The following is a 19,367-nucleotide window of genomic DNA, read 5'->3' on the forward strand; positions in this document are numbered from 1 at the left end:
TATACCTGAATGCGCTGTGGTGAAGCTACTGAAGAATCTGTGGAGATTATCTGGATGCGTTGGGAAGGGCTGGTCATCACTGGAGATTCAGATAATGTTGTCTGTACGGTTTGCACCTATATTGAATAATTTAAAAACTGATTTAATGCATGGCAAACAAAATTGTGAAAATGGTTAAAACTCAAATACTAAGTACTTCCAGCAGGAAATGTTTATCTGAAACAATTCGCTAATACTCCCATACCCAAAGGACTAACACTTCCTCTAACAGGATGATCAGCCATGAAATCGGATGCCCCAATTTAGGACTATAGATAAGATGCTACTTGTCTAGTGTTAAGGTAGTAAGTGTTGCACTGATCACCAGAAATCATATACAAAATTAAATATGGGGTAGTACTGATTGTTTGGGCATTTAAAAAAAGACATTCACAGACATTTCCATTTTTGAAAGGAAAGTTAGAAGTTTCCTTCTACAACCAACCAAATACTGAGTCATCATGATCATACTCTTTAACAGTGTACTCAGACGCTTGAGTGCCTGAAAATGAAATAGGGTCATTTAAAAATAAAGGAGTGGTTTCTAGATGAGGGCTTCCTGGATATGCAGAAGATTGTCTTATTTATTTGAAGTAACAAAAATGCCTGCAAGGTTACAAAATGCAAACAACAGTTTGTATCAACAGAAGGGGGAGAAGGAAGGACCAATGGAACCAGAAGTTACTGAGACTGTGTTGGAAGCAGTTAAGATATATAATGTTGGAACATCAGTTGTTTGTGGGAGAAGAGGAAAGAAAACGGAGGTTCAGATTTGGAGCAGGCAACCCTGTATATGGAGTATTTGGAGAAGGCCTGGAGAGGCCCTTTCCCACCCTTGAGCCCTTTGCCCAAGAGACATAAAGAGGACTGCAAGACTCTTGTTCCTGGCTGTATATGGAGCCCAGGACAGCAGCACTCCACTTAGGAGGTAAGGATAGATTGCAGCACTGTGTTGCAAATCCACTTGTTTCTTCTAATACTGAACTTGGGTGGTTCAGTGAATATCCTTTTGGCAATGAATTAAGGCATATAAAAATAACAACGATGGTTTCTGCATACTCAGGGGGCTTCTTGAGTATGTAGAATTATATAAAACATTATTCTGATTCTCCAGATAATATACCAGCAGCCTAAATGGTCTATGTTTACTTCTTTCCAGAACCCTGAGCTCATTTGAATGGCATATGGATGTTGTCAGCTGAGGCGAAAAAAGAAAAGGAATGGGAGGAGGAATTGGCCAGGTTGAGACGCAAACAGCTTATAGGACTCTGGAGGTGGGCATTAGGTTTTCATGAATGTGTGTTGTGGCATTAAAAGAAATCCCCCTCCCACCACAATATGGGGAGGTATTAGGAGTGGTGGAAGGAAAATGGCTACCAGTTTCCGGAAACATCCTGCTCACCTTATATAGCTACAAAATGCTTAGGTTCAGGGCTGGAAGTCAGCCTTATGCCTGTTCCTTTTAACACTATAGAGTCCAGCAGGGAAAGGAACAAGGACTTGAAGCCTCCCTCTCAGAAGATTGACAGGGACAACACTCTTTCCCTCCCCCAGTTATTCTCTCCACCCCACAAGCTAAATATGGTCAAATTCAAAACAAGGCAACTTAGAACTATGCTTTTTCCTGCTTGTGCAAGTTTTGCTAAATCACTGTGTGACATGCAAACATAGCCACTGCACCTTACAGGTTGGAGTGTTTTTGTCACTGAAATCTACCTCTTTTTTCTTGCAATTACACACCTATGGCCTGGGCTATAAATCTGAGTTATCTGCATTTTGATTTGTTTATTTGGTCCTTTGCCTCAGAGGACCTGCTGCCTGGCAACTGCCAGCAAGGGAAGACTGCTTCCATTACAATCCAGTTGTTCAGCTTGCCAGCCTTGCCTCAGAGGATTTCGGTGGGGCTGTTACCATATACAACAAGGAAGAACTAGTTTGATGGCAGGAAATGTTGCCTGAATTAGCCTGGCTCCATTAGGATACCAAGTATTTTTTGTTTCTGTACTAGATTTTTTTGTAAGCCTCTTCAACAGCCTCTCAAGACTACTAACTGGCTGTGGGAAAGAGGACCCTTGCATAGCTTCAGGAGATGTACCAACTGTGCCCTTTTCTGTAAAAAGCAGATCTAACGTTGGTCACATAAACTCGATAGAAAGTTGGTTCTGAAAACTGTTCAGGAACTTCAGCTGATACAAAATTTGGAAGCCAGAGTTTTGTTGCGGGCCCATTTTTCAGCACAAATGCTTTTCATACTGTTCAATCAGTATTGGGTACCTATTCATTTCCGAGCACAATTCAAAATGCTGGTTATCACCTGGCTGAGGATGGAGTAGCACAGTGTGGAAAAGGGAAGATTAACTCTTCACTCCTCAGCTGCTACCCACAAAATCCCCGTTTGCAGCGATTTAATGGGGAAAGGCCCTTTTGTGCAAATGATCCTCCACAAGCATAATTTCCTTGTAGAAAAGGGGTGGGATTGAAAAGGGGCCAGGGATTCCCCACCTGTGCCCCCAATGGTTGAAACCAGGATACATGAAGGATAGTTTTGTTCCAACCTTGAGCCTGCTTGCCATATTCATCAGAGGCCCCGCTTTGCATCCAATTGCCACTGAAGACTAAGTGGTCAGGGAATGAGAGGGGCCTTTTCAACTGCACAGCTGGGCTGTGGAAATCCCAGTTCCAGGAGGCTCACACTGCCCCATCTTTACCAGTGTTTTGGTGAGCTGCAAATGCCATTTCTGTTTTGCTGTTTGATTTAGTTTGATTTTTAGTTTGATTTAGTTTCTTTCTGCCTTCTATGAATTTAGCTGCTATTTTGTTCACTTGTTTAATTATTCTACAAACTGTATATTGCCTGAACTGATGTTTGTGAGCCACCATAGGCAGGATATTAGTGGGGGTTTTCAAATAAAAAGAGTTCAGTATACAGTTGTTAATTTTTATCTTAATTTAAAATAGAAGCATAAGTATAATGTGGGGCAGGCAAAAAAAAAGTCACATTTTTGAGTGATACCTGAGATGTGTGTATGAAAGACCTCTCTGTGGGATCCCTGTCAGTGGAGGCCAGGCCATTCACCATCACATTGGTGTGCAATTGCAGCAGTTTACTCCTGCTCTGCTAGGCACTAATGGCAGTCATTCACTTTTATGGGAGAAAGAAAAAATGGACACTAAGGGTTATTGCTTAGGTTGTGCAAACAAGCCTCTGGTAAATGTAGCTTCTGGCATCAGTGACGGGCCCAACCCTTCACCCATCTGTAGTTGCAGCCTGCTTTCTTTCACCATACAAAAGTAATTGAGCCTCAGAATCATGCACTCCCTCCTCCACAGCATGCTCAGATTCTTTCCATTGCCTGCTTAGTTCAGATGTTCACGACAAACTATAGTTTGTCATGACTAATAGCACACTCCTGTACAGATCTATTCAGGAGTAAATCCCATTGAGTTCAATGAGGTTTATTCCCAAAGAAGTGGGTATAGATAGGACTGCAGCCAAAGTCAGGGATAGCATAAGGAGAAGGGAGCATGCAAGACCAAGACTTGTGTATATAATGCCAAACAACAACTTGGTACTGCATCTCAACTGAGCCATTGTGATAGAACCATTTTTTTCTATGTAAGAGAATCTTGGGCAAAAGAAAGAATGAGAGAGACACACACACACAGAGACTCCTCAGACAAGTCTTACAAATATGACAATATAAATCATTATGTTGCTATTATTTTGCAAATTTGGAATATGCATCTAGCAGTTGACCAAACAGAAAGTTCTGGCCACTTGTCATCAAATAAGTGATCTTGCTCAGTGTCCTTTCACACACAAGACAAACAGAATTTCTTACTTTCACAACTATTCCCTTAAGCAAATATAAATTCTACAGAACAAAAAGCATGTAAAGACAAAACAATCCCTATCCAGGTTCAAGCTTCTTGTGTTAATTTACAATGCCCTTAATACCTTGGGTCCAGGATTCCTCAAGGACTACCTGATCCGTTATTTCTTGAAGACACCACTAAGGTATTTGGGGGAGTCACTGCCAGTGATCCACCATGGCTTTTATATACAGCTTGTATCTACCAGCAGCCATGCATTCAGAATTGTGGGCCCATTTTATGTAACTCCCTTCCAACTGAGGTAAGACAGGTTCCCTCCCTTCTGAACTTCTGGTGCCTACTGGAGACTTTTCTTTTTGTCCCTGGAAGATACCGGTATTTTGAATTAATTTTATTTTTATAGTTTTAACCAATGTTTATTTATATAGTATTGTGTTCCTTTTACACCACATTGAGACTAAATGCATAAATAAAACAGTGCATAAATAAAAATAAATACAAAGGAATGATCTTTTAATATGAAACACATGCAACAGTGTTATCTGGGTACTAATTATTTTTTTACATTTAGAACACAATTAACTAATTATTATTTCCCAAGAAAAATATCCTCAGAATGTCACTTGTAGTCTTGCAGCTACAGGGAGTATCATGGGGAAAGCACACAAAGCCACCATATTAAAATTCTATGCAAAATGTGTTAATTAGGTAAACACAAATGAAATATACAAGTGGTTTGCAGCTCCTCAGCTTGGTCCTTGGTGCTGTACTGCCTACAGATCTTAGATGAAACAGACCAGCTATGTAAATAAACAGGTGATATCCAATAATGTCATACTCAGAATAGCCCCCCCCCCCCAGTAATCAATGTTACTCTGTGTATGACTAACATTAGCTATCACCCACACAATAAAATGGTATAAGACTTGCAGAATGCTATTGTTATCCATAAGGAAAGTTCAAAAGCACAATACAAGAGCTTTCTGTTTTGCATTTCTGACACCGACAAAATATAGCAAATGTTGAGAAGATGCTGCATTATGTAAAAAAAGGGACATTTAACTTTAAATATTTAACTCCACTTTTAAAGCTACCCAACATGTTCTAACTAATTTATTTTGAATCCTATATATCTGTAGTTCTACAACTATTACAGTCAGTACCCATTGGTTTCTCTTTAAATCTCACCTTTATACACAGGTCAGAAAAAGGTTAGTCATCTGCAGCATTTGGCAATAGGTAGGTAAACAGTTTACCTGGTATCAGATTTATTCCTACTCTGAAATTTTAACCTGTAATAACCCTTCATTTCTGTTGAGCAAAAGGCAGTATATTCTAGTTTAGGAAATACAAACTAAATCTTAATACGCTTGTTGTAGAAACTGCTATAAACTGTGGATTAAAATTCTGTGCTAAAATACTGTACATACTATTTAAAGAGAACAAGTGGTGCTAATTATTCAAACTATTAATTAGAAGTCAGTTTCCAGATAAATGTTCATTACTATGAAATTAGAATATTCTGAATTTTAAATCAATTTAAACTAGGAGCAGTATTAGCAATACACTCTTAGTTAAAATTGCTGTTAAGTTAAAACATTTACAAGGATTAGATAAGGAAAGTGAACTGACTATACATTTAACATAAATGTTTCTTCTTAAAAATAACAACACTCCCATCTTCAATAACCTTTGAATCATTTGCTTCCTGGAGCCTCTCGCTTGATACTGTACAGACTCTAGTACTTACAGTGTCAAATCCTTCTGCAGCTTTATTTACATTTTTCTTCAGCAAAGCTCTTTGGCCAAAACAATCGAAGAGGAACGAAGAGATCAGTTTTAGTCTGTTCTCAAATGTTTGTATCCGAGCTCCATTTATAAAGATTCCAATCACAAAACCAGACAGAATTGTTTAAAAATGCCCTCTCTATGACCCTGCTCCTCTGAAGGTCAAGTACACTATCACTCCCTGTAACCAAGGAAGCAGAATCGACGTGTTCCTGCTGTTTTGCCAGCTGCTGAAGCAGTTTGTCTAATAATACAATTAATTTCACTGGGGGAGATGTACCCAGGTTACAAAGCTTTTCCTTCTCTTTGTCTCCCCTGTGCCCAACTACTACTGCTCAATAAAAACTACAAAGTAGCAAAATTCAAGAGAAAATAATTTATCCAGCTCTTGAATAATTTTCAGACCAGTAAAATGAAAAAAAAGGAAACTAGTTTGTTCCCTATGGGACATATTTTATCTTTACAGTTCATTAACTTAATATAGCTAAACAAACACTACATTCTTGTGCACCCATCAAATATTTTGCCCTGGAATCAGTTTTAATGCACATAATGATAAATCCATTAATTTCATGGTATGTGTTAGAAGAATTAAAGCTACCATTTTAATTCTCTGGAGGAGCAACAACAACAACAACTAGATAACTATAAGTCTTGTAAATTAACACAACACACTAAAATTTTCGAAAATCACAGAAACTTCTGAAAAGGTGGGCGGGGACCACATTATGTTGATTCAGCTTTTTTAAAGTGCTGAAACCATGACATTACAAAAAATTATATGCAATATACTTTCACTGCATAAATTTATGCATAGCGTCAGGTTATTATTGTTCAGAAAGTGGTTAAATTAAAGATGGCACTTTCAGTGACATGCTTTGTGCTGAACTGCAATGCTTCCCCCAGCACTGGGCAAATTACTGTATTATTAGACCAACTACGGTACAGTACTTCAGCAGCTAACAAGACCATCCTGTCCAAGCAAAACCTCAATCCACATAACGTTTATGCTCATTTGTGTCCGAGTCTGTCCGCCTTCCTATTTTCAAGCACCTTACTGGTAGTTAGGATAGGCATAGTTTGGAAACTGACAGGAAGGGAAAGGTCATAGATCAATTGGTGACAATCCCTCTCCCACATGCTCAATGCAAAACTCCAAGTTCCCTGCACGTTTTCAGGGGTGTATTTCACTGTGCCAACTGAGAAACCAATCTCTTGCCCCTCTTCCGCACAATGGATTAAATCAGACTCCCCTGATTTTTCTGTGTGTGCCAGAGGACTCAAGGGAAGAAAGAGGAGTATGGCAACCACAAATAATGGCAGACTATGTGAAGCCAATATATGTTGCCTCTTTAGCCATGGGATATATAGAGGTTTGAGTACAATATTTCACCTAGGAATAGAGGGTCCTTGTTACATGAGGAGCAAGTAGATAAATCTGTTCTCACCCTAAAGGTTAACATTTTCTTTCTCTTCAAATGAATGGAATACAACAACGTTCACCTGGTGGTGTCCTAGTGCCCACTCAATGTCAGTATCCTCCAGTAATGCAAATAAGCAAATATAACATACATTCCAATAATTTCATGGGTATTTTGCTAATCAGAAAAAATAATGTCTATAGATGTATTTGGTTATTCTGAACTGAAGACTATTTCAGAATTAACTCAGTTAACTGGACAGCTTGGCTAGTGATATTGAAGAGTAAAAACCTAGAAACAAAAAATGCACTACTGTACATGACAATGTTAAACACAAGACAGAAAACCCAAATGTAAAAAGTAGATGTTGCAATGCTACTGATAAAACAAAGGACTACAATAACTATATTGTGCAACAGAGGAAACTAGTTGAACAATGTGACTATGTCACACAAAATACCAATAACATTTTAACACCATGACTCTACTTATATTTACTTCAAGGAATATTTCATTAAATTTTAACAAACTTTAATTTCAAATACAGATTTAAAAAAACTGGGATATAATCTTTATTAATAAACAGTCATCTAGCCTTAAGATACGGTCACTGGATTTAAATCTGGGGAAAATGAAGACAGTATTTTCACTAGATGAAGATGATAAGGCTCCTGGCCATTTTTAAAAGATAGAGTAAGCCAACAACCTACACACATTTAACTTGTGTGCATTCAGCTTTATGTGCATGGCATGCATAAATAAATAAATAAATGGGGCAGGGTTCCAGGGAAAATGACTTTGGCAATCCTACCCACCATTGAACCTAATGGGTTTTGACTATACACAATGTTGGCTTTAGGAACGATCCCCAGAACATAACCCCCACATAAGTTGAGGGCTTACTGTATGCAAAGGATGCATAAATGAAATAGAACTCTACAATGCAGGCTTGAAACAGACAATGGGCAACTACTTATCAACAGCATAATCTATGACCTCCTTGACAGAAATACACAATCACTTAACACCCATTCTGTAAACAGTTCCTGTATGTTATTATAAGTTAGAAGCCTGGTGCAGAAATAAAAAATGTGTTGGCTGGGATGGTACAAGTGGATGATATGAGATTACACTAATCAGAAAAACATAGATTAGTTCACAGCTAACAGCAAGGCGGGAAGGTAAACGGCGTTTCTGTGCGCTGCTCTGGTTCGCCAGAAGTGGCTTAGTCATGCTGGCCACATGACCCGGAAGCTGTACGCTGGCTCTCTTGGCCAAGAAAGCGAGATGAGCGCCGCAACCCCAGAGTCGGTCACAACTGGACCTAATGGTCAGGGGTCCATTACCTTTACCTAACAGCAAATAGATCTGCTTAAAAGCATAAGAAATATCTATATGGATGAAGCAGCAGAAGCCACATTGGACATGTTCAAAGACTTGCACATGCCTACAGGTCTCATCTAGGCCCTTCAGCCAGGCTGCTAGGACTATGCAGGATATAGGGGGATGGCTGCAGAATTAAGTGCGACCCCACATTTTTTTCACCCAGCAGCACTGTATGACAAGCTGTCATTAGAAGGTGGAGAAGGGCATTACCCTCTGCTCTCCTGGTGGACATTTTGTTATATACAAATGAAGTTCAGTACAAAACATGGGGATTGAAAAATATCACTTTATATTTTCAAGTGGAATAACCAGCATTTTATGAAAAAAATCCACTTTAGATCTGACCATCTGTAAACAATAGACAATTATATTTTCTTTTTAAAAACCAGTCAAGAGTTACTGTAATATCATCCTTCACTCACCTCAGCCACCTGCTGTGTCTCCACTATCTGCTGAGCCAGCACCTCCATATTGGTTGTCATGGTGAAGGAGGATCATTAGAGAACCTTTTTGGAGAGATGCCAATAACTTCTATCAGCAACAGAAAAATTAAAGCTTTTGCCATTTTATTACTAAGAACAATTAAATATAGTACAGTATACACCCCCGTGATAGTACTGAACACAGTTTCAAACGTTTCATTATAAAACAGTGATATTATGTTACAATCATTAAATTGCTTTATTCATGAAAAAAGTAAAAATAACATTTTTAAAAATAAAAGAGGTACTGAGCTCCATATATGCATCACCAGGTTGCCAAAAGGACCAGGAATTTCTTATTAGTAACTGTATTTGTGGATGAGCACAACATGGAGAGGCCCCTCATCTCTTTCAAGTTCTTCACACACTGCAGATATGTCTCTTATGCCAAGCAAGAGACAGACCCCTGACAGATTCACAGCTCATGCCACCATGGGAAACACTCACATCTGTTTAGAAATATTATCTCGTCCATTGAGTATCTCCCAGCTCATTCAGAGCTTTCCTCCCAACCAAAATCTAAGCACCTTTGAATAGGCATTAATATTGTTGGTTATTGTGAAATAACCAAATCCTGTGTTCAGTTTGTGAAATAGTGTTAATTTTATCAGATTGATGAAATAAGAAAACATTTGCCACTTTCATGAAATAACCATCTCCACCTAGTTCAGAAAGAAACAACCAGTAGTATTCATTATCTGCTTTTGCAAGCCTTCACTAGCTGCTTAGCAAGGCCAAAGAAACTATGCTTCATAGCTTCCATGCTTACTGCAACAGAGGACTGAATACTTCTTGCTTTCACATAGCTTTGAGGAAATGCAGGCGTATCCAACTGTTTTTGGTGGGATAATGGGAACTATAAAGTGACTTAACTATATAGAACTAAAAGAACAAGCTGATTTCCAGATCTTTTCACACCACTGAAATTGCAAATTATCTTAGGATTTCACTTATTATAAAGCAACTAAGAAAATGCCTATCATTGTACTTTGTAAAGAGGAAAGAAAGCCAGAACACAGGCCTGTATATTACAGGATCCCATGGAGGCAGGCACAACACACTTTTCTGCATCATACACAGTGAACCTTTTTCACATTATTCTGCTTACCAAGGACCCACACATCTGTCACTAAACTGTTGCATGTTCCAGGCGATCCTGGAAAGTACTGGAGGATGCAGATTAAGTTCACATAGGTTGGTTATTCTAGACTTCACCACCATGCGTGAACTGACACAAAACATGCTGAAGCTGTGTGCTACAGGGAGAGATAGGAATGAATGGCAGCCACTCATTTAGACAGAAGAGTAAAGCGGTGCACCTGAGTTTGGTCACTCTTAAGTGACAGAGTATTCCAAAAGTAGAATGGGAACTAACATTTATATATGGATTCTAGCTAAAGGCCAATCCTCTTCCCAAAACGATTTCCCACAGATGCCAAAACACCAGTGCTGTGACCATTGCTGAATTGTAGCCCCCACCACCTCTTTAGGATGTCCTCCTCCACTGTGCCGTGTTGTTGCAAGGAGTGATGAAAGCAACACAACCACCTCCCACCGAAGAAGAGGTGTAGTGCAAGATGGACAGGTGGCACAGGTCAGCAGCATAATAATTTAGATTGGTAAACATCACCACATCTTCTTGTGCACATTCTCTTGGTACAATCCTCCCTGCAGCAGCTGTGCTGGCAAGAAGTTGGACCAAATTCTCCCCATCACCCCAGAGAGAAAGGATGCAAACAAAACAGAGCAACCATAATCTGAAGAAACAGTCACATTCTTCTCCTCTTGCTATCATTCCATCTAGGCAATGCAACAAGGAGAAATGGGTCCAGCAGGACTAAGAGCAATTATCCCTTTAAAAAGCTCATTTGTTTTATTTGTTTATTTATTGAATTTATTTATATACTGCCCTATACATTTATATACCGCCCTACACCCGGAGGTCTCAGGGCAGTTCACATACATTCTGAAATATGGCAACCCTACTAGTGTCATCACTAATGGAACTGGAAAACAAATTATAGTAATAGTAATGATCTAAACTTACAAATTACATTTGGTTGAAGTAGGGATAGCCAATGTTGTACCCCCAGATATTGCTGGACTAACACTCCTATACTGGCTGGGGCTGATGGGAGTTATATGGAGGAAACTATGTTGGCTACACCTGGGTTAAAGGAATAAAGGACATTCAGTGTATAGTTGTGGCCCATGAGCTTCTCAAGATGATTTGTTTATTGAGCATTCATCCTCATTTGATTACACAAAGTTTATTTGTAAGTAAGGTCTATTCATTAAGCAGTTGTTCAGGTTTGTTTGCTGGAAAGTTTTAAGACTACAGTACGAGTCTTCATTCTTATTTGCTTGTGAGGTTGCACATCAACAATTTACCCCACACTTCTTAGTGCATCTCCATGTCACTTTTCTAACTGCAAAAAACGAGGGTTTTAAAAGTGCATTTGTTGTGTCCCGAGAGTTTTAATCCACTTTAATTGTGCAAACCCAAATGTCCGGTGACTGGATCCCTCCCGCTAAATATTGACAGCCTGGGTTGACCTGTTTTTAAACTAGTGACTGGTTACCTTTTGTGGAACGTATGCTTTGCATCAGTTTTCCTGAATTTTTCTGTGGTTTTGTGTGACATACTAAAATCATTTTCAAAATGTGTATTTGAAACATATTTGCAACAAAGTATTATTTTTAAGTACACATCACAGGCTTCAGGATCTGGCATAGATCCTGAATATAGAGGGATCTATAGAAGGATATATATAGAAGGATCTGGCAACTTCTGTTTCAGTGTATCTGAAGAAGTGTGCATGCACACGAAAGCTCATACCAAGAACTAACTTAGTTGGTCTTTAAGGTGCTACTGGAAGGAAAAAAAATTTTTTTGTTTAGGCTTCAGGATGTGACAATTTATACATTCCAGAAACACAGATGCAAAATTTGGTAAATTTCTGTTAGTGGGGACAGGCTAAGAGCACAATCCTACTCAGAAGCAAGTCTAGCTGAATTCAGTGGCGCTTGCTCGTAGGTAAACGAGATTACGATTGTAGTCTGAGCTGTGACACGCAATTAAAACGGTGTTCTTGAAGTTGCTAAAGGCAAGAGAAACATTCCTAAACCCTGCGTTCCCACAGGATACTGTTGTTCAACGTTTTTTGTGAAAAACGGGGATTAATTCAGCCAGGAACTACGATGGCAGGAACGAAAGCTTTGACGAGGGGTATAGCGTCGCCCTCCACAGAACCCCTTTTCGCGCATTCTCCCGGCCCAACCAATCGGCTCTCGTCACCAGCGGAAAGGAAAGCCCGCCCTCCCACTGCCACAACGGGTATAATTGGCCAATGCGACCGCCCTTCAGGCCACTTCCCCCCTCCGCCCCCCAATTAAAGTTGCGGGGGGGGGGAGGAGAGATAAGGAGAAAAAGGCTCTTGAAGCACAAGATGGCGGAGTTGGCAGGTAGCCAAGTCCAAAAGCTCCGCCATTAGTCTCCCCGCCTTCCCTAACGTCCCTTCGCCCGTAACTGGTCGGGCCCGGTCGCGGGCACCCAGAGCGTGGCAAGCGGCAGCCCAGAGCGGGAGAGAAGCGGGTGGTGGTAGTAGGGTGGGGGGAAGAGTCCGCTTAAGATGGCGACGGGCTGCCCCGTATGCAAAATACCCGCCGCCCCCTCCCCTCCGCCCTCCCGGTGGCAAAGGTAAAAGGGTCGGGTTCAAGCCACTGCCTCCGCCCGCTCAGACTCCATCTTCTTTTCTCCCTCACTCGGAGCCGGTGCAGTTTTCGCGGCATCGCGGCCACGGCAGACCCCAGGAAAGGAAACGGCGCAGCGCCCGAAGCCCGCCGATCTCCGCCAGCACACACACACCCGCCCGCCCGTTTCGGCGCCTCCCTCTCCGCCTCGAGAGAACCGTCGCCCCTCCGAGCCCGAAGCGCGCCGCGACCCGCTAGAATAAGGAAGCTCATTTACCTCAGGGTTTGGCGCCAAGCAAGCCCGGCGGTGGCTGCCTCGCAACGGGTCTCTGGCCAGGCCTGGGTTGCCCCCCTCACCCTGCGGGCCCCTCGAGTGGGGTGAGGGGGGGAATAAAGGCAGGCGTAGGCAGCGGCACCGGAGGGGTTAACGTCTTGCCCTGCACGGAGCAGAGGAGGGGGGGAGGAAAGGAGAGCCGCTCTGTTGTTGTTATTATTATTATTTTCTGGGCGGGGGGGTGAACGGGAGTCTTGTGCCGAAAGGTCAGAGTTCGTGACCCCGCCGGGCGCCGCTGCCGCCGCCTCTGCCGCCTGGGAGCGTCCCCTCGTTTCCTCTTCCCAGCATTACGCCGGCCGCGGCCCCCTCCATCTCTTCCCCCCACCGCCACCCCCTCCGCCTAATGAGGCGGGGCCGGAGCTGGGGAAGCGGCAGAGAAGAGGGAGGGGCTACCTGTGGTGGCGGCGGCGGCTTCGAGCGCCCGCGTGCCTCCTGTCCCATCCCACACAGCTTCCTTCTCTCTCTCCCCCCCTCCCCATTCTAGCTCTGCGATCCTTAAGGCGCAGCTGGCGGCGTCCGGGTTCCATGTGCGCGGCCTGCGCTTTGCAAACCGGGGTAACGGGACTCAGGGCAGAGCTCGCTCTCGCGCGCCTCCTGGAACCCCGACGCCGCAGGCGGAAGAGCCTTAAGCCGCCGGGCGGCGCCCGCGCCATCCTTGGCAACGGTATCTCGCGGCTGCCTCTCAAGGGGCAGAAGTTCCCCTCAGGGGCGTCCTGATCTCAGGCATGCGAGAGGTAATCTCTTCAGGTATCCTGCCCTCGAGCATTGCTTAGAGCAGTGGTTCCCAAGTACGACAGTCCCCGTGTTTTTCAAAAGCCAAAGCCATGGACTTTTGAAAAGTTCGATATCTCTGTGGTGCTTTTCCTTGTGTGAATGGTGCCACGGACCCCCTGCAGTCCACAGACCACCAGTTGGGAAGTGCTGGCTTAGAGCTTTAAAAGTTAACAGCAGGGCTTTAAATTGGGCCTGGAAACTGACTATAAGCCTGTACAGATGGCAAAGTAATAGGTTGATTGTATTGGCCAGTCCCGGTAAACAAGCTTGCCCCATTTTGGATCAGCCGACGTTTTCTGCATCTTAGATGGGCCCATTAAAAGTACTGCCATGTTTTTTACTGTGTCTGAAACTTTTTAAAATGCTTTTTTTTGCAAAACCAAGGAGAGACCCATTTAGTAAGCTGCTTAATATAAGTTTTGAGAGCATTCAGAGGTGTGGCTACCAGGACATTTAAGAGGGCACCTAAGATTTGTGCTTGGCTATGCTGTCTTCTTTATCTGTCAATCTGTAAAGTGGTTTCCTATGTAGCATATCTATAGAAATTATGGTTCGCGTCCTGCCTCTTTCCTGTCTATCAGTAGGTGAGAGGCATGCATTGTGATTTCTAATGTAAATTTTGAATAAACAAGTTTTAAGTTTTAAAATCTAGTAGTGGGTACCACAAAATTCTAACAATGGGGGGAAATGTTTCCCTATATTACCTATTTCTCTCTATTGCTTTCTTTGGAAAGTTTTGTGTACATTATGCCTTTTTTCCCACCTAAAAATTATTTTATGTTGTGGGGTTGCGTTGTCCTAACATAAAATTTCTGTGAATGATTGATTTTTAAATTATATTTGCTGTAATATAGGCCATTCAAAATAGATACATGATAAATGGCATGAGGTTATAATTTTTTTAAAAAGCCTTACTTCTCTGATAGCATTCTCAATAGATCTGATCTACCCAATGGAGTTGAAAATTGCTTTATGCTTTTTCTAGAAAACTAGTATTCTTGGAATTCAAACAGAGCCTAATCTGAGGGCTGCTTGTGTGTATTCTCTTCAAGAGAACATCCCTCCCTCCACCTAGCTCACAAGGATAATTTTAAGTTTCTATTCTTGTTATTAACAGACATAAGTTTGTTGCTGCTCCTGAACTTGGCAAATGATGGATTGTTATTAAGCCAAGATATCAAACAATTATCCTAGAAACCAAGAGCCCACTGCAAGGAGAGTTCTTACAGACAGCACTCTATTCTAAAATTGATATTCTGCAGCAGAGATAGGCCACCAAATAGAAACAAATCCCAGCATTGTTTCCCTCAGATAATATCTGCTACACTATTAGCTCATTCACCTGCTTGTGTCCAAGTTGATATAGGCCATAACCTGCCAACAATGCCTTTCTGCTCCCTACCTATGACAAACAAGTTAGTTTTTGAAAGAAAACATGGGCATACAATTGATATAAAAGATGGCAATATTCAGAAATCGCAACATTTCAGTATCCCAAGACCCTCTGCCACTGATCTCAAGTCACCATTCTCCAACCAAAGAACAACAAAGGGACACTCAGGTGTGAAATTGCTGAACTAGAATTTATCAGTGAGTTTCATTCTACTGGTTTAGGACTCTTCTGAAACCAGTAAGTCCTGTCTTCCAGCAGAATGAAACTTTTTCAAGCCTCATTGTTGTAGGGGAAAGGGAATGGTTAACCCACCCTCCCCAGCTTCATTATCCAGGAAGAGCACCTTCCTGCCAGCAGTTAGGCTGGAAAAAAGTTAAAATAATGTTTTCAAGCTCCACTGCCTGGATGGGAATCTGTGTACATGTGTGTGGTGTATGCATACCCATATATGTGTGTGATTTGTGTGGTGCATGACCACCACTGGATGCAGTCCCCAGAGGGTTGCCAAAGAGGGCTGCTCTAGCTGAAAAAGCTTACTACCCTATGTCAAGCAACCACAATGTTGCATTTTTGTCTAAATCTGGGTGTTGGATTGAACTTGTGTCAAGATGATAACTGACTGAAGCAGTTAAAGTTGTTATATTGGATGTAGTAAAAACAGGACAATGGGAAACATATTAAAAATCCAAACAATAGCCTGTTTGGCCTTTGTTTCACCAGAGGTTGGCACAAATGAAAAGCTCTGTAGACTGCCTATGGTTCATGTACATGGTGTGCTGAGGGCTTTTAAGGAAGAACATAATCATGGAAGTAAAGGGTATATAACATACCTAATTTGTGTGGTGTGATTCACACCAAACAGACAACCGGTTGCATGATTACAGTACTTCCAACTGGTTGAGCTGTGCTTTATAAAACTTTCAAAAGGTGTTTAAACAACTCTTCATGGTAGAGGATACTACAAGTATAAAAATGCCTCTTGATAACTAATTCTGGCTTATGCATGGCTGATTTAGAGATGAAATATTGATCCTGTTTCCTATAGTAATTTGCAAATATAGTGTGGGGTGGTTGAGAGAGCTATAAGAACATGCATTAAATGTGTTTTAGCAGGCACCTTCACTGTTCTCTTTTTGGCACTTGCTAAAAACATTCCTGTTTAGAGACCCAGAACTATTTTAATATTTTAACTTTTGTATGTTTTAAAGTACAGTTTTAATTTTTTCTTGATTCTACTGTTTTATCTTTTGTAAACTGCTTTGAGGTTTGTTTTTACAATCAAGCGGCATGTAAATTTTATGAAATAATAAACAATGAATAATGATGATAAATAGCCACAATGCATGGAGAGACATTCAACAGGATAGGGCTCATTCAAGAGGTGAGCTTTTTGTGTCCATGTCTATGAATACAGGCATCTCAACTTGCCCAGGGGTCATGTTCTGGGGAGAACACATAAAGACAAAATCACATATAGTCAAAAGACATTCATTTGGTTCAGTGGCGGATGGAATTGCCAAAGGTTTCCCGCCCCCCTGGATGCCAGCCTTTATGCCCCCCCTTTATTTCAAATTGCTAAGTGTATAAAGCTGAATGCACACAAGTTATATGTGCATAAGTTGCAAATTACCTGTACTATATAGCAGCCCAAATCATACAAGCTGCTGCTGATAGTAGTCTCATATTAAGGATGTCTTATGCTAAAACCAACCCTTTGAAATATATACAGAATACACATAGAATCATAGAATTGTATGGTTGAACGGGATCCCAAGGGTCATCTAGTCCAACCCCTTGCAATGCAGGAATCTCAATTAAAGCATCCATGACAGATGGCCATCCAACCTCTGCTTTAAAACATTCAATGAAGGAGAGTCCACCCCCTTCCAAGGGAGTCTGTTCCACTGCCAAACAGCTCTTGCCATCGGAAAGTTCTTCCTGATGTTAGTTGGAATCTCCTTTCTGGTAACTTGAAGCCATTGGTTTGCGGCCTAGTCTCCAGAGCAGGAGAAAATAAGCTTGCTCCATCTTCCCATGTGACAGCCCTTTAGATATTTGAAGATGACTATCCTATCTCCTCTTTTCCAGGCAATGTTGGATCCCTGATATTTTAGACTTAAGCTTATACCAATCTGCACACAGCAATTACAGCAATATTGGCAGCAAAGGCATGCATGACCAATCAGTCCAGTGCCCATTTGCTAGACAGTATTGTGGCTTTCTCATTAGGTAGATGGAGAGTGCCACCACAGCAAACCAACATTTGTAATGCAGAAATAAGTTAAGCTTTTTATTTATATACAGCCTTTTATTTATATACAGCTATAGATTTCTTGTCTAGCTAGGCTGAGTCTCTTGCTCCTGGTAATTCAGACATAGTGGAGCATGCATGCAGGGTGTTGGTTGGCTAAATGCCCCCGCTCCAAAAGAAGAGAGAGAGGGTATTTTCCCTGGGAAGTTTAGAATTCATTGCAAAGAGTATCTGCCAATTTTATAGGTTCAGGATTAATTTATGTAAATACTGATTTCCAAACCAAGAAGAAATGGCAACAAATTCCTAGGGACCTGGTATTTTCTCATTTTATTTTTCCATGTTTCTTAAAACAAGAACTAAATAATTACTGTATTTTTACAATGAAATTTGAGTAGTTGTTTGTTCTGCGGACTTCATACAACAGTAGTTAAATGCTAGCACCAAAATATCATAATACTGTTATTCTGTAGTGCATATAAAAAAAAAACAAAAAAAGCAAAAACATTTAGTTACTTACAGTGCAATCCTATATCTGTCTACTCAGAAGTAAGCCCCACTAAGTTCAATAGGGCTTATTACCAAGTAAGTTGCAGTCTTAACCTGGGAGTCAATCCCACTGAACTGGTTTAGTTCTGAGTAGACAGGGTTGCACTGTTAGTGTGTTACATTTGGCATTTAACATTTTGTTCCTGTCAGTGCAATTTTTCCCCCTTCTGCGCCTCCACTTCATAATAGTATGATTTTAGCAAACCCAAATTTGAAACCGGAAATGTGACTGAAAGTTAACTTATTTGAAGGTAATGTGAAAGTTGTGTTTTCATAATTCATTTTTATATACTATCTGCTTTATGAAATAGAAAACTTGATAGTGAAGTATCAAATCCATGCTACTGTGTTTATTTCTTCCCCTAAGACACATAGATTATAGAAACACAACAAATAATTGTGTGTTTGAATTGGTGTGAACCTTTATACAAATGGGGGAAGATCAAACCCAGTCAAAAGTCTAATTAGGAGTTCAGGTCAGAGAACATAATATAAATACTAAGGTTATTATTATTATTTAACAAAAATGTATTTTACTGTACATCTGAAATTTTTGAAGGTACTGTAACTTTAAAAATGAATGAAAATCTGTTTTGCTGAAAGATACAACAATATACTGATGCTGTGTGTCACAAAGACTGCCACTAAGGTACCAGTCCTACTTGGATTTGCTTGCCTAGAAGATCTCAGAATAAGCATTTGGGATAAAGGTCTGGCACAGAAATATGTAGCAGTGTATTGGTCTATGGTGGAACTGATAGTATTGACATTGCAATATCCACATGGATTATGATATTTGATTAACACAATGCTTAAAATCCCCAACCTAAACACTTATTTGGTAATGCAGCATTAGGCTATGTCACTTTAATGCAATACTATGCCTTCCCCTCTCCATTACTTGGGTATAAAACACAGCTTTTCAAGCAAAATAATGCACAAACCCTTGGGTACCATACCTAAAACATGGCTTCGCTCTGGTAGTCTCAGTGGCTTTAAAATGAGGCCCATCCTCATAAAAACCCTTGAAAGAGCAATCCAGTTTTAGTATGCTCTGCCACTGGAGTTCTAAAAATGCTTCTCTAGGCTTTAAGAGAGTGCTTTTCTAAAAACAGTGTGGAGATGTTTATTTGTGTTACTGGCCCTATTACCTGACATCATAAAGACATCACATCAGCCTCTTCTGTGGGTCCTGCTACCATCACCTACTGATGCACTCTGATTGAAAGAATGAACCAAAGCCCAGATTTGCAAGTGAGCATTGAGGGAGACAGTATCTCATTCCGATAACCAGCTGCTACATTGTGTGAAATCCACTTACATTTTCATTTACTTAATTTCTTGTTATATTTATACCCCTCTTTTCCTCCAGGGAGCTGAAGGTGGCGTATATGCTTCTCTCCCTCCCCCCCCAAGTTTTATC

General features: G+C 41.0%; 1 protein-coding gene across 8 annotated transcripts in view; it reads right to left on the minus strand.

The window, feature by feature from the left end:
• Nucleotides 1-19,367, minus strand: part of NR2C2 (nuclear receptor subfamily 2 group C member 2) — a 56,810-nt gene that overhangs the window by 36,087 nt on the left and 1,356 nt on the right. For 4 of the 8 annotated variants that reach the window (XR_014545303.1, XM_083602742.1, XM_083602738.1 and 1 more), the window contains exons 2-4: nt 12,921-19,310; nt 8,891-8,974; nt 6-116 (exon numbers count right to left, since the gene is read on the minus strand). Coding sequence is in view for 7 of the 8 variants with exons in the window: in XM_083602742.1 (XP_083458868.1) it covers nt 6-116; nt 8,891-8,950 (171 nt within the window). In the remaining variant the exon portion in view is untranslated. Of the gene's footprint in view, nt 1-5; nt 117-5,623; nt 5,731-8,890; nt 8,975-10,058; nt 10,284-10,997; nt 11,593-12,920; nt 19,311-19,367 lie in introns of those variants that run through there. The other 4 variants (XM_083602740.1, XM_083602739.1, XM_083602741.1 and 1 more) reach the window with 4 other exon arrangements.

Source organism: Podarcis filfolensis (assembly GCF_964270895.1).
Source record: "Podarcis filfolensis genome assembly, chromosome: 2".
Taxonomy (NCBI): Eukaryota; Metazoa; Chordata; class Lepidosauria; order Squamata; family Lacertidae; genus Podarcis; species Podarcis filfolensis.